The sequence below is a fragment of the Spodoptera frugiperda genome, chromosome 29, assembly GCF_023101765.2.
Source record: "Spodoptera frugiperda isolate SF20-4 chromosome 29, AGI-APGP_CSIRO_Sfru_2.0, whole genome shotgun sequence".
Classification (NCBI taxonomy): domain Eukaryota; kingdom Metazoa; phylum Arthropoda; class Insecta; order Lepidoptera; family Noctuidae; genus Spodoptera; species Spodoptera frugiperda.
The window spans coordinates 3,948,793-3,965,151 of NC_064240.1; the positions used below are offsets into that span (position 1 = coordinate 3,948,793).

The 16,359-nt window shown below is 36.1% G+C and overlaps 2 protein-coding genes across 9 annotated transcripts in view; one reads left to right on the forward strand and one right to left on the reverse strand.

Annotated features, from left to right (window-relative positions):
* Positions 1–16,359, forward strand: part of LOC118268129 (uncharacterized) — a 104,574-nt gene that overhangs the window by 26,321 nt on the left and 61,894 nt on the right. Inside the window, exon 1 of one of the 8 annotated variants that reach the window (XM_050706262.1) lies at positions 7,003–7,509. The exons of the other annotated variants lie outside the window; for them this stretch is intronic. Within the exon in view, the coding sequence (XP_050562219.1) occupies positions 7,453–7,509 (57 nt within the window). The 5' untranslated portion in view covers positions 7,003–7,452. Of the gene's footprint in view, positions 1–7,002; positions 7,510–16,359 lie in introns of those variants that run through there. 8 annotated transcript variants of the gene reach the window in all.
* On the reverse strand, positions 12,508–16,281 carry LOC118268131 (acyl-CoA Delta(11) desaturase-like). The gene is made up of 5 exons (XM_035582432.2): positions 16,087–16,281; positions 15,390–15,520; positions 13,959–14,164; positions 13,384–13,569; positions 12,508–12,820 (listed from the first exon to the last, which is right to left on the reverse strand). Exons 1-5 carry the CDS (start codon positions 16,265–16,267, stop codon positions 12,556–12,558), a joined length of 969 nt encoding a protein of 322 aa, XP_035438325.1. The 5' UTR covers positions 16,268–16,281; the 3' UTR covers positions 12,508–12,555.

A 16,359-nucleotide genomic window follows, 5' to 3' on the forward strand; every position in this document is an offset into this window, starting at 1 on the left:
TAGGCTTTGTTTGTTGAAGGAAGTCTTCAACACTTCCTTGTAATCAATATGCACGCGATGCACGGTCTCACGGTTTTTCTAGTACACATTTTTGCTATAAAATATTAAATTATAATAGTGAAATATTGCATTTTATTTGATACGAAGAAAGTTATTAATTGGTGTTTCCTCAGTTTAGTTACAAAATAATAAAGTTCCTGCAGCTGTAATTATATTTAGAAACTAGCTTTTGCCCGCGACTTCGTTCGCGTGGAATAGTGACTTCCGGCAAATTTTTGGTTTTAACCACATAGTTCCCGATCTCGCGGAATCTCTTCAAAAATGAGATGTAGAAGATATTCCAGGGAACTCTTCAAAAATCAAGATAATGAGCTCTGCGTTTGAATTTAATAGATGTAAACTCACTTAGGGCATTGAAAAAATAGTTTAAAAACGGACTTAAACTAAAGAAAGCTACGAATTACGAATTTATAACAATTAAAAAAGAAATTGTATTACAACCTATCCTCTATGCTATAATAACCAAGCTTAAACTAAATAATTTAAAAGAAACGACTTAAATCTAATCTATCTAATTAATTAATAAATTAGACTTACAATGGAGAATGCTCAAAAAAACCCAGGCCCGGCGCCGAAATGCTATATAGGTACCATCATCAAAACGATGGCTAAATGTTGGAAATTGATATTTATTTTTTAGCATGGATTAATTTTTATCATTGTTTTGATTTATGAAACTTAGTAATATCTCTATTTTATTGAGTTAATACGCTTCGTATACGCCGTGAGCATCAATCACCCCCTCATCAATACAGCGTGATATAAGACGTTTTATATAGTAGAGGTAGTGGGAGAAATGCAATTGGCGAATATTATTGTTAATGCATACATGGGAAAAGGACGCTCGGTTGTTGTGCCCATGTGATGTCCATCATATACTACCTTGGGTGGGCAAGGCACCAAGATGGTTTTGCAAATCCCGCACTTTCACTACAAAATGTAATATTAGATGTAGAAAATGATTGAACTTTGAATAATCTAATACATGATGTTTTGATAATGTATACATTTGTTTTCATACTTTCTACTCGTAATATCCTTTAAATATCATCATCATACCAGCCGAAAGACGTCCACTGTTGATCGATTTAAATATAGTCCCTGACAAAAGCAAATAGCAATTTCCTACATTTAGCCATCGTTTTCGACGATGGTAACTATACGGGATTTTATTACTCATTTATACTGATAAACTGAGATACAAATCGTTTGCGCCGGGCCTGGGTATTTTCCCCATACTTCGTTGAGCATTCTCCTTTATTAAAAAAACTAACTACAGTAACTACTAATAATCGATATCAAACTAAACCTACGTTAAATAATTTAACCAGAATAATAGGAAAACCCAACAAATAAACTTATTATTTGACTAATACAACGAAACCAATTTATTTATTTAGAATATACGAAACAGCATTTTATTTTTAGATTTTTGAAATAAAAACTATCCTATATCCTTTCTAAGGTTTTAAACTATATCTGTACCAAATTTCAACCAAATCCGTCAAATAGTTGCGGAGATTAATGGTATAAGCATAGAATAGTGTTCGACGTGATTCTTTAATTTGACATAACTTTTTTATTTATGAACCGATTAACATGAAACAAACACTAAATGTAAATTTAAGCATCCCACAATATATTCGTGAAAACCGCATCCAACTCGGATCAGCCGTTTCTGAGATTAGCGCGCACAGACGAACAGACAAACAGACAAACAGACAAACAGACAAACAGACAAACAGACAAACAGACAAACAGACAAAAAAAAAGTTAATTACATTTTTGGGTTCGACATCGACATAACAATAACCCCTGCTATTTTTTTTATTTTTATTTTCAATGTACAGACAGCACTTTTCTACGATTTTATTATATGTATAGAAGAAGGTGTCCTTAGATTTTCTTTATAAGATAGAGTTATGATTTCTGAAACAAAAAAATTATATAAAATAGACGTTAAAAGAGTTTTTCAGCGGACTTCGTAGAGTCTAAATGGATTTGCATTCCATTATAACATTCACATAACTCGTGATGTACGCTGTAATCTAGCGAAATAGTTCTTTAAGCGTAAGTAACACTGAGATTTCTACATCATCCCTTTTATCCCCGAAGGGGTAGACAGAGGTGCACATTATGCCACGTAATGCCACTGTACAATGTTCATTTTTTCACAATTTATGTGGTAAATCCCAGGTGGTGAGCCTATATCCATACACCGGGTACATAGCTGAGAAATTTTTGAAAAACCGAAAAAAATCCGGTAATACTTCGCCCGACCCGGTAATCGAGCCCGAGACCCCATGCCTGGCAGTAGCACTTGCAACCACTTGGCCAACAAGGCAGTCGAGGCAGAATTTATACCTTAATAATAACGCAAACTATTATAAAAAGAAAACAGTAAGTCTGGTACCAACATAAACTAAATTATGAATTCCGTTCCCCTATTTGGCAAGGAATGGAATTAATGAATGATGTAAGGGGGATAACCGGACAACCGACAATATAATCGTTTCCTCCGACCCGGTGCGGGCGTGTAGCGAGTGTAGCTTGATGCTATCTCCTCACCCCTTTCTTACAGCTGAGAATATAACAACTTGGAAATATATGTAGTGGAATAACACACTATAAATAAAATTGTTAAACAGGATATATAATATTTTATATGTTAGAAAGTGTGGTAGGTTTTTATGGCATTGTTTCGTTAATACGCAATATAATAATATTGTTTTATGATTTTTTCTGAAGGTGTTTTTATGTTCCTTTACTCTCTCTGCAAACCCGAGACACTAGAGGCGTTACAAGTGCATTGTCCGTCTTTCGAAAGTTAGGAATTTTAGGGTTGTTGAGGAATCGGAGATGATAGGGAAGATTGGGAAGAGGGGTACCTAATTGGGCCTGCGGTAACCTGACTCACACAGGCAAACACAACGCAAGCGTTGTTTCACGTCGTTTTTCTGTGAGGCTGTGGTATCACTCCGGTCGAGCCGCCCATTTGTGCCGAAGCATGACTCTCCTACACTTAATAACAACCGTTATTAACAAATGGTCTAACTCAAAGTTAGGTCTAAAGTTAGGTATAAAAGAATGTGGTTTAGTTTTGTACTGTCACTAGACAGGTAGCTTTGTCGTTCAAAAGAATGACGATTGTTAATAGAGATAAGGTTGCATTTTAATTTGACATGTTAAGGTCGGTTATGATCTATTATTCTGGCCAATTATAGACTTATAGGGTGTTTAAAAATGTAAGAATGAATAATTAAGGAACTTTTATAAGTCGGTGAGTAATACAGTAATCAAAGTAATTTTCTATTCTACTTTTGGGTTTATATAGGCTGTAAAGACATTTAAAGATCTTGAGAAAAAGGTTTTATTATTTTATTGTGAGAGGCACATTTATAATTATTATGTAAACGTCTTCAATTATGAAATAAAGCCTAATTTGCATTATTGTTATTAAGAAAGCTAGGCTTATCTTAGAAATTGCCACATACATAGGCTTATTAGTACAACTAGATTACTAGAACGAGAACTCAAATTTAATAAAAACTAGGTTTTTTCAAAGAATAAACATTTTTAATTTATCGTTTTAGAGATTTGCAACATTAGGTAGTTTCAGCGCCAATTTTCAGCGTAGACCGAGAAAGTTAACTACCTACCTATTTTCTAAATGAACCTAATAAACAAAATAATATTTCTATTTGCACTGCCTCGTTGGTCGAGTGGTTGAAGACTGCTGGGCAAGGGGTATCGGGTTCGATGCCCGTGTTTGTTTGTGCACCTCTGATAACGCGTAACCATGCTTATTTCTATGTACCACATTATTTTATTACGCTATTTTATAAACCCAGTGATGTCTCTTTATCTGAATAAATCAAATAATTCCCAATCAATACAATTAGCACTCTATTACGGTTACCATTAAGGTTCCAATTGCTTCGTTATGATCATTAATATCTGACATTACAAAACGTTCCCTTGACATTTCGTAACCGCACCACGAATCCACGACCGAAATAGTTCAGTACTATCATTAATATTAATTCCACAATCTTACTACAATCAGAATGAAAACTATTTGTCAACGTAAATGTAATAGTAATATCTAGTAATTAAGTCATAGAATCGCTTAATGTGTTTCATAAACTTGTTAAAATTTAAATAAGGTAATTATCAATTAACTATTAATACCCATTTCACCAAACTTCTCTTAAATTTTAAGAAACCCATGCTAAGTTAGGTGACACTTAACAACATTTTGGCTTTCACCTACCTGTAATTTAGGTTAGTTTAGGTGTTCCTCTTAGTTAAAATCTTTGTGTCATTCATTGGTGAAGATGGCCATAAGCCTCGTTTAATCCACTGAAGATACACCCGTTGTCCGATTGTTAAAGTTTCTGTAATGGCATTACAAGCTTCTTGTTGTAGCAACTAATATTTTGACCCATGAAAGTTGATAGAACCCACATAGCGCAAATATGAATAAGCGATGCCTTAAAACGGGTTGGGACAAGCCCGCCACAAACTCCAAACCGGAACTTCTGTAAGCCAGGATCTAAAGTAGATACAACCATGAAGACACTGGAACAAATAAGTCCGGTGCGTCACAGGGACATGAAAGACTGTCTTTGATCCTGCAACGAAATAAATCCGAAGATATTATTAGAGGAGAAGAAAAAGAAAACGATAGTTTCCTTAAAAGGGCTGCAAAATCCAGACTTTCCATCCCTTTACACGTATTATACAGGATATAAGCCACAATACATATACAAATACGTTGTATACATTCTGGGACACAGTTACGTTGACACGGACCTGTTTAGTGTTTACGCAGCGGGGTTATATACATTATATATAACTGGAGCAAGTGAACGCCTGTCCCGAGCGCCTTGACATACTTCACTCCATTCATAAACAGGTGCCTTACTAACAGATACTTGACAGAACTTGTTTTGTTTAGACGCTTGTTAAATCTACATAATTATACCTACTTGTAGTTCAATGCCTTGTTGCTTGTCAGATGAGGTAAGATTTCAGATTCGATGTCTTTTGTTGGGGAAAACTGTAGTGTGATTTCCAATAAGCGATCTTAATCTAAAGTTGATCGATCTTGATTTTTGACGGACACTTCATATTATATTTAATTTCGTTTAATAATTTCGGCTGATAGGCGATGTAGGGCATGTAAATCCTATTTCCCTAGCCGGGGTTCCAGATAAAGTCACTAGGTATAATTTACCGCGACTTGACTCAATATAACCCTTGGTAATGCAGAACGCAAATCTACTCGAGACACAATGTCCTGTATACCGGCTACTTTTAATGATCCCCCCCCACCAAAACAACCCTAGCTTTTTCCAATAAGTTTTTTGCGGGTCTGTCTGCCCATCATAACCCGTTGAGGGTTATTAAATAAAGCTAGAGAGACAAAAATATTACATCCTCTAAGGTTTGAGCTTGTAGTAAAATACCGCTATTACACATTTATTCGGAGGAAAGATATCTTACAGCTCCGGGAATATATGACTTTGAAATATTCAGCCTTATTGCACCTTCATATTTCAGGTTTCAGCTACAGTGATATAAAATCTGGTTAGAGCCGCTCTAGTGGAATGAATAAACGAGGTTTACGTTGTACAATTTTCTTAAATATATTTTTTTTTTCTTTTAAAAACGTTGCCTTACTCTATGATTTTCTCCTGTATCGTGGGTGCATTTACAAACATACAAGTTCACATACACATGACACTTAAACCCGAAACAATAATTTGTGGAACACACAAAGAGTTGCTCCATCCGAGAATCGTACCCGCTACACTTTGCGTGGCAGCCAGTTGCCCTGCCACTGCGCCAATCATGCAGTTGTGGTATTATAGTGAGTGGTATTATAGGTAGCAAGTCAAAACAATGGAAGCCAATGAAGGAGAAACCTACCTACACAGCTGATACTTTGATCTTTGTACAAGATAACAATTCTAACTTACGTAACACAGCTGGTACCTAAATATAAAGGCTACCAAAACACTATATCTATATCTTCGTTAATTATTTTGGTTAAAAATAACAGACGACATACCTATGAAGGTCTAAGTTATCTAGTTACTCAAAATCTTGTCTAAACTATGTATGTAATTCTCAATTAAATATGTAAGTATATTTTAATAGATACTTATATGCTCATAGCTGCATAATCAAACAATAAAAATATACAACAAAAAATATAACAAAGGAGATGGAATCTGAAACATTTGACGTATTAATTGTAAATGGTTTTATTTAGATTTAATTATTCTAACAATTGAAAACAGTGCGTTGAAACTACACTCAGAGTAACTTATTCAGAGTCAATATAATGGAATCGTTTCAGTAATCATTAAATGTCTCTTTTTACGGCATTTTGTCTTTGTTTCGGAGTTCGGCAATCTGCTTCGAAATTGAATCACAAAGAACGTGATGTGTAGAAACTTTAATAAAATTACTGTTCTTACTACAGTCTACAAAGATATTCTCTGACGTAGGTAACATAAACACGCACTACGCATGTACGTCTATGGGCAAAACAAATGTTCTCCCCATAAATGGCCCGTCTACATTCACCATCTTTTTGTACAGCCAGAGAATTGCGATAATTGAATAGAATAGGCTCTAACCTGCCACCATTACAAACGCGATAAAACAGTGTGAACTAATTCAATGATGCAGACTTTTTATTCAATGAGAATATTGAACGCTACAGTTCTTGTGTTGCTTTACTTGTTTTCTTTTTGCATATTTACAAAGCAGGTTTACGAGAAAATGTATCGAGTAATTTCCATCTGCAGCGGACGTGTTAAAATAAGGTCTCCCCAGCAAATGTCAAAACAGTCGAGAAACGTAAAGGGGGACATGCGCAGTAGGGATCCGATCAATGCACCCCGACGAGTGCGCGCGCCACCCTCGCCCCGGCCGCCGCTATCTACGCAGTTGGCCACAAAAACACCATCTAAAACATAGCGCACACAGCGGATCGCCCTTGAGCAAACAAAAAACACAATCAATCGGCTCATCCGCTAGTTAGTACCCAAAAAATGTTAAGTGAACGCGAGGCACCTCCTCGAGGTAGCGTGTGATTCGGTGTGATTCAGCTCGTTAAGGACACCCACACCTTCCGAGCGTCTGCGGAGCGAGCCAGTGTTGCACCTAGTCAGGTCGCTGTCGCGTGACTCACCGGATTATCCAGAAGATTTCGATCGTTAAATTCGCTACGATAGTGGAGGCTTAGAGTCGGTGTCGGTGTGTAACCGTATCGGTAATTAGTGCAAGTTCGGATGCCGGTGGTCCGGCCGTGTGCCGACGTTGATGACGGCGCCGGCGGCCGCTGCTGAGGAGTGAGGGGAGCACTCATCTGCAGGGATGGACGACTGCGACACCATATTCTATGACGACGACGGTGAAGCTCAGTGCGATATGGTACGTCCAACACGATCAGTTAGTTAACCTTGACATAAACCTTCAGTAGACCTAAACAATGCGATCAGTGCTTCATCTTGTCTTAATTCAGATCATTACATTGCAAAACAAAAATATGCTATGGATTTCAGTGGTTATATAACGCGGAAACATCACTAGAATGTGTGCACAAAATGGACGATCTCGCAGGTTTTGCAATGATGCAATACCGTTTACCATTTTGATATAGGAGATCAATTTCTTCTGCAGTTTAAATAACATAATGGTTGGTTTAATAGCATCATAACAACCAATAGATTTACACAGAGTTCGCTGCATCGTCTGAGACCTTGGAAGCGCTTGGATTATTCCGTGACTGTTTTGCTTCATAATCGTAATAATTAGCTACTGAAAATTAACGTTTTAAACAAAATACCGAAGGCATTCTTGTCATTTGTGCGATGTAAACAATTATGTTTTAGAAAAAAATAATAATACAGCCAAGTTTGTGAGTATTGTTAACAAATGGTCGTGAGTTAATAGAAATCATATTGTACCGTTAAGGTGCGTTTGTACCGTAAAAGCGAAATCATGTATCACCTATAAGATAAGTAAATTTAACGAGGCATTCTGTGGGAACATGTGGTTAATTGGCAACATGATGTAGAATTAGTCAATTAAAAACATATTCCTGCGTTGGTTGTAGCAATTAATTACTTGCTTGCCTATGATAAGAGCTTTGGTAACGTTTATTGCAGTCTAATTACAACATTAGACTTGATTACATGGCCATTGTTAGGTAAAACATATGGTAGTAATAGGAACAACTGATAAACGCGTGCATGGAATTTATATTTACCGTTTATCTCTTAATTTTAGGCTAGGCCCACTACCCATGTTACTTCATTTGGTGAATGCATATGTTCGTCAAAAACGATAGGTGGATTTATCTTTGCCGCTTCGTGGACAGTTTTCATTGTGTCTAAGCACGATGCAAGCATTGCCATCGCTTATTGTCGTTTGACAAATGCATGCATTAGTTACGCAACGTGGACAATAAGCCTTACTGTTATTTATTAGTAAAAGCCTTACCATATAACAATAATTCTAATCACGATTTGATATTGAATCCTTCGCCGTGTCGTTTGTCGCGGAATGCTGCTCATGAGTTTTAGCCTCTAGCATGACTTGAAACTAGTCGATTTCCTTATCAAATAGTTACATGAGCAAGCCGAAAAACATAATAATTAATTACTATTACATTATAAAGGACTTAAGAAATAAAAGAGATAATAAATTACTTGCAGAAAATGTATGCATATCTTGTGTCTGTTTAATAGTCGCTTCACTCTTGATTTTGTACAAATTTTAAACGTCTACTCATGGTTATATTAGAGGTACTGTTTAGTTAGTAAGCTATTCTCATTAATCATGCTAATAATAGCTATTAGTAGAACAGCAGTAGTTACACGTAGTTTAGCTCGTCCTGTCTATATTGATATTTAAAATTCTCTTAATAGAGAAATTGCTCTTGATATCAATCCCATTCCCATACTTACAATAAAACAAATGATTGTGTCATCATCTAAAAAGCAACAAGTATTGCTCAACCATACAAGTTCAGTTCAATAATAAATCATTAATGTGTAATGGCCACAACACTGGTACAGTGAAAGTCGAGACAAAATTGCAGAATTAATCTTCATTATGTCGAAGCACCATAATCGCTCATAGTTCACTAATTACAAAGAACAATACATGATTGGGGCTACATCTTTCTTTTGTCTTCTTTTAGTAATAAAACACGGCCTATTGTTTAATCTATGAATGCTTAATAAGTAACTGTTCATCTGTTTGTTAGTCTGTTAACTTCTCACGGCTAAATTACTGAACCAATTTTCATACAATTTAGTTGGTGGCAGGCCCTTCGGTTGTTCTTGAATGATTGATGTTTAAATTACGTCACGGTTTGGTTCATAAAAATAAAAAAGATGTTTGTTTTGAGCCAACCAGAGATGTTATAGTTTGAAAACTAACGAATCCCTTAAGTTATTGAAATAAACGATCCAACACGCCTGGCAAGCGTTGGAAAAATGGTAAAACCAAGAGGTGGCCTATAAAGAGACTTCAGACCACCACAGATGGGGCCCAGTAGGTATGATGCCTGATCCGGAGCTGCGTAAACCTAGCGGGTTTACCAGGGCTCCGTCTCAATGGGCAGGAGTTGGAACGGAATAGTTTTTAGTCAGTAAGAGTCTGACACTCCCTGTCGGCTCGCCCAAGGTTTGAGAAATCATTGGATGATTTTCACCTCTTAAAATAAAGAGGAGGTCTATCGACCGGCAGAGGAATGTCACGAACTATTGATATGTTGTTAAAATATATGATTTGACTAGAAATAGGCATCAGACTTAAACTATGCCCCAATACAAAATGACTAGAAAACATCCATTTTACTTTGAGCCGTTGATAGCTTCTAGTGATATCTCTAATTTAATTAGTGTTCGTGAATGAAAGGCCATGAAAGCTGATGATTAAACTCAAGTGATGTGATAGTTGATAAGTGTAAAATTGTTGGTTTTAGTTCTAGCTTCGTGCTAGTGCCGAAGATTTATCTAGATTGGTTCTGCACACGTGGGCGGGACCAGTTTGAAACCTTGAATTTTAAGTCAAACACTTTCAATGCCTTTGTTTTACTTTATGATGTTGATGTTTACTTTTCATTTTAACTCCACCTGTGATAACAGGTTGGGAGAATACGAACTTTTGTTTCTTTGAGCGAAATAAGCAGAGTTTTTTACTTTTAAACCTTCAGGAAAAGAGCGTTTTCCTTTTTAAAAAGTAGGTAACATATCTCTCCTCTGGTGTTGCAGGTGATCTTGGGCGACGCTAATTCCTTACCATCAGGGTGATCTGACTACTCTTTTGCCTCCTATTCCATAAAACTATTTTCTTTCTTGTTCTTTCTTTTGAAACTATTTGTTTATATTGTGACTTTTTACAGTTGAATCTACTCACAAACATGACTAATGGCTGAATTCACAGTATTAGGTATACACCTCTGAACTTATCCTACTAAACAGATTTCAATTTATTTTGGTACTGCGATAGATCTTAAAGTCAGGTCATTTTTTCTGCGATCTAAGTTACAGATATTCTATTATCTACTTAAATATTACGAATTGAGTAATCTATTAATTCCAATTGTTTCCTTTTGTATTCTTCAATGTTTATTGCATTATTGGCCTTGAAGATAGAATAACAATTTAAAACAAGATCGTTATGTTAAATAAATGATACTTTATCTACTATTTATTGTGTACTGCCTACTTTACTTGAAACAGCTCTCATAGCTCCAAGTGGGAATTCGTTGGCATTCTCACCGAGTACAAGTTATGAAAAATGATTCTTATCTATAACTAATTACAGTTGATATTATCATGTTTTTATGCCAGCATTGTAAAACAGTTGAAGAACAGAAGGTAACCATGGTATCTTACTTGTTCTTCTTAATCATTTAGTAAGGTGCTTGGGAATAAAAACCTATATTTCTTCGGTCAGAAGATAAGCATTGCCATGCAACGTGGCAATGCGGCTAGTCTTCTGGGAACGTTCCTCAGTGACAGTGATGAGGACGATTACTTCGACCCCTAATAGAGATAATTTTTATTTTATTTTTTATAATTTATTTTTCTTAAGTTGAATTATATCTTTGTGATTATGTTTATATTTGGTTTGGTGAAAACTAGGGATATTTTTCGGCATGTTTACAAAAACACTGAATTAGCGAACGTATATAGTTAGTAGCAACAATAGTCTGGTCTAGGTATAGTTTTGTATTGATGTTGAAACATTGACTTTCGAGTAACATTCCAAGTTTCGTATGGTAATGTAGAGCGATTAATCTCTATTAGCCAGCCATTATACATCTTTGTTAACTACTATTGTTTTAACTTAATTACTTAAAACGTTTCTAAGCTGAATTTATTACCATGTTACCTGACTTTCATTGGTCTAGTGTTCGTGCTACTATCGAGTAGGTGTTCAAAGTATTATTGCGACTTTTAATCTTGGAAGTTTCTTGTCCCTTGGACGATCGAGTTAAGTCATTGGAGGTTAAAGTATTTTTTTTAACGTGGTGGCAAACGGATGACCTGATGGTAAACAATAAGCGTTGGCCATGGGTACTCGCAATACCAGAGGAGGTACAAGTGCGTTGCCGATCTTTTGTGGTTATGTTTGAGGATTGGGAGATTTGGGGCAATCGGCAGAGGCGGATATTGGCAGATTTGTCTAGGTTTGAGTCTCCTGTAAAATTAGATTTTTAGGTTCTCAATAATATGAGATTTAGTTAAATCTCTAAAGGATTGTCCTTTATTATATCGGAGATACAAAACTACTTTTAGCTAAACGTAGTGGTTACATTCCTTTAATTTATATGTAAAAGGCATGATATTTTCCTACGTTATTTCTTATTTAAAACCTAGTATACCTAGATACGTTAAAGTTAGATATTTTAACGGCACGTTTCAAGTTGTTTGGATTGAGTTATGGTGAATGGCGATGGCCTTTACAGCCGCCATTATGGTGCAATTGTATGGTGTTTGTATGATCATTGTACTGTTTTTGCACTACTTTCTATGGTGTACTGTTTTCCATCAGTTATTGTTAATGTTTCTTAGTCTAAAGCTATATATATGAATGGTAATGCAATGATAAACAACTTATCAATTTGATTATTATTATTTATTTATTTTAGTTTTAAGTTATAGTAAGTTGTACATATTTATTAATTACTTATTGAAGTTTTTGTTTCCAATCAAGCCCTTTCGTTTGAAAACCATTACAAGTATTTATTAAAAACTAACTTAAAACTAAAATAAAGAAACAAGTATTCTAGAGTATTTATTTATTTTCTAAAGTTGCAATATAAAACCTTTTAAGTTTACCTAACATTGTTGTGTTTAAAAAATATTTAGGTACATTTCGAATAACATTTGAAGACATTATCATACAATAAAACAATACGAAATTGTCGATGAATTTAAAAACCAATCCATTTTAAGTTTAGAATTCCTTTTCAGCCATCTTGATTTGTTCAATACCTTCACAGTGTTGCAAGGAGTATTTCTTAATAGTTTCTGGCGACACTTCTCTCTTGTCTTGCACCCAGCCAAATGTTTCAAACAGATGGATCAACCTAGTGGTAGTGTCTATGCCGTGGGGCAATTCTGAGGTCTTGTAGTCGAAGGGGAATGCGTGGTGGAAGTTATGCCAGCCCTCTCCGCCGGTTATTGCAGCTATAAATACGTTTTCCGCTGGCCTTATTGATCTGTTGAGAAAGAAATGAAAATTGAAATTGTTTTTCGCCTCTGGTAATTTTTTTATGTCCATGGGAGGCGGCGATTGCTTACCATTAGATGTTCTGTCTGGTCTGGTCGTTGACCGGCTTATATCATTGCAACAAAACCTAGGTATATATATCGTCTATCTAAAGTCTTTCAGGTGATCCGCAGTCTTTAGTCGTAAGGTAAGACTTAATCGGCTATCTCAGTCATTAAATTCAGCTTTTGCCAATACAGACGATACTTATTACCCACAATTGGTAGCTGAATATTTTTAACGGATACATTTTCGTCTGTTAAGTGATAGATTAGCCCCTCTATGTATATACAGTCAATAGAATAAAAGCTTCTACCAAGGCCAAGATTGTTGTCTGTTACTCATATGCTGTATTTTTAGATGTTATTTGGAGTTACCCCATCCTCCAATAAAAGAAATGGCTCTATTTATTGAACTAAATAAACCTATACATGAAACCTTTTATTGATCTAGTACAGAAAGCACTGCTGCTCAATCTCTCGTTTCTAAAAAAGTTACGATTATGATTCTTACTGGTTATAAGGCTTGTATCCCAGTGTATGTCCAAGACTGTTGACGGTCAGTTCGCTGTGGTAGACGGCCATCATTCGGATGAAGCATTGCCAAGCTATGGCCACGCGCCAATCTTCCCCCCATAACAAAATCCCCACCAATGTCGGTATCACTGCACATGCCAAGGGATTCACTATATCCACATACCTGGAACATTAACGATACATGAAATATTCATGAGCCAACAACCAAAATTCCACAGAATAACATTTTGTGGTAAATTGTTTAAGAATTCATTTTATGGGGGACGTGGATGGAATTTGGAATGAGCTGCTTTACGTAGCAGCTAGCCCTTTGCCGCGGTTTTGACTGTTTTCTCATTTTAGAGCAATTGTTGCATTGCGTACATTTTTTAATCGGGAAATCGTTGTATTATAGAATGTCGTTATATAATACATCGTCATTATGTACAGAGATCGGTTGTTTTATAGTTAAGCGACAATTATAATATTAAATAGTCGTAGTTCTCATTAGACCAATAGTCCAAAACATTATTTGCAAAAATCTTTCTACTAGTCCAATGCAACAAAACTTACTTGGTATGCCATTTAACAATGGGATCATTGTCAATATCAGACATATCAATCTCGTTGAATTTGCTGACGACTGCCGAGTTCTTGTGCATGAGGAGCCAGCCGATGTGGGAGAAGAACAGTCCACGTTCACGATTGTGAGGGTCCGAGTCCGTGTCACTGTATTTATGGTGGACCCTGTGGTTACGGACCCATTGGCGTAAGGTGTTCTAGAAAAAATAAAGTTCATATTAACATGATGATAAGGGTGATGTTTTTCTGCGGACTGCCTTGTGGTTTACCGGGGCTCCGGTTCAAGAGCAGGCGTAGGAACGGGGTAGTTTTTAGTCAGTAAGAGTCTGCCACTCGCTCGTCCAAGGCGAGAGATGTCATTGGATGATTTTCATCCCTCAAAAAAAAGATGAATATATTTTTAAGACTGCTGAGAGTGAAAACTACTATCTCATTGACGTCACGTCAAACTTCTTTCTGGTAATAACAATCCTGTGAGTTTTCTTACACTACAATACCATTCTTCTGTGCCCAATTAAGACCTGAACATCGAGATCGAAACCGATTTAGAGAAATGGATGTAAACAAAAATAATGTTTATTTTTGGAATTATATCTTTCTCTGATTTAAACAATCATTGCATTTTAAACTCCTAGTACCCATACCTGTAAAATAAGTATCTGAGTGCGCCATTAACTTTTATGTTGATACTAAGTGTTACTCCCGGTATCGCCTGGAGAGTCTAGACTCTGCCATTTTATGAGGCGGCAGTATTATTTTGAAACCACTGGCTGGGCTTAGTACGAAAGCTTTAAGGTGTTTTACGAACTGGTACTTACTTCGTTTTAATATCGCCTTTTATATATATGCTTTCTGGTGGCAACAGCGGTTTATATATTATTTATTCATCAGTAAGTTCCCTTAAAAATATTGTGTTTGCTACCAATTGCGGTTAACTATCCGCAATATTATCAATCAATCATTTATTTATTTGTTAACATAGGTAAATAATTACAGGTCGTAATATGTTTGGTAATAAATTGCTACGTCATAGTCGAGTTCCTCGTCACATAATAGTTAATTTAATAACAGCCTCGACAACCACCTTTGGAGGCTAGCGTTGGGCGTAAGGGGAGGCCTTTGTTCAGCAGTGGACGTCTCTCGGCTGATGATGATGTTGGGCGGGTGGATAAAAGGCCTGATGCAAAAGGGTTTTATTTTTGAGGGGGGAAAATCATCCTATGACTTCTCCTGATGCAAAAGGCACTGCCTCCTCGAAACGGCACGTATTGTGAATAGGTTTCTGTTTCTGGAGCCCTAACCACCGGTAGCTTGGACCATGCTCCCACTACCGGTCGGCTCCTATTTTTATATTTTAAATATTTGCCGAATTTTTAATAAATGGATAATTTATGGATAATTTAATAATGAGTAGTTTACTACCTGTCCAGCGCTTGCGAAGCCGAGTATCATGATGATGCGCAATGGTGTGGAAGCCTTGAATGTTCTGTGTGCCCAGTATCTGTGCGCTCCCCCAGTTATGCCGAAACCACTGAACACAAACATCATGTACGCTGTAAAGGGAACATAGTTACTGTATTAAATTTTGACTTGCACAGCACACATTTTTACTACCTATTTTTTGTATAGTCACCAGGATTATTAATCTAATTTAATTTGCTGTTTATTTTTTTATTTTACTTTTGTTACTATTTAGTTATAAAGTCGAGTTTATATCTTTGTGATTAGGTACCTCTACATTTGGTTTGGCCAACACTAGGGATAATTTTCGTTGTGTTTGATTGTAGCTTATAAACCGACTTTACTGAATCTGTGTGTAGAAGACTCTTTATAGAAGTTAATAAGAGTATTTAGCAGTCATAATTTCAATCACTTCTTGTTGCGACTAACTTTAAAATCATGGTATTTAAAAAAATACAGTTTTTTTTTAATGAAACAAACCAGTCATCAACCTCTTAAAACCGCTGCAACTCCTCTAAGGTAGGACGGCGCGTCCCAGGGACATGAATGACTGTCTTGGATCTCTATTAGAGGAGAAGAAAAAGAAAACTTTACTTTCCACTTAAAACGAACAGTTATTATGAACCACAATTTAAAATACATACAAAATTGTACTTACCAAATAGTACAGTCTGCCATTTCACAGGCAATGTGTAATGGTAACACCAGTAGACTGCTAAAATATGGTATGCTAAAGCTATGAAGGCTACCGTCCATTTTATCTTGGTCTGGAAACCCATCCATTTCTCAAACTCCCTTACTTTCGACACAAAACCTAACTCTTCTTTACTATTCCCCATTTTTCTAACCTACCACTAGCTATGATTACTAATTGTATAATGTTTATCGAGCAATAATAACGCGTTTTTATATTAAAAAAGCCTAATTAATA

Bases quoted from the DNA above. Each gene is read 5' to 3' on its own strand.
- LOC118268131 (XM_035582432.2), bottom strand. From the start codon at position 16,267: ATGGGGAATAGTAAAGAAGAGTTAGGTTTTGTGTCGAAAGTAAGGGAG. The intron at 14,165-15,389 runs GTAGTAAACTAC...TATTTTTTCTAG, and splicing joins GCTTCGCAAGCGCTGGACAG to AACACCTTACGCCAATGGGT. The intron at 12,821-13,383 runs GTAAGAATCATA...CTTTCTCAACAG, and splicing joins GGATACAAGCCTTATAACCA to ATCAATAAGGCCAGCGGAAA.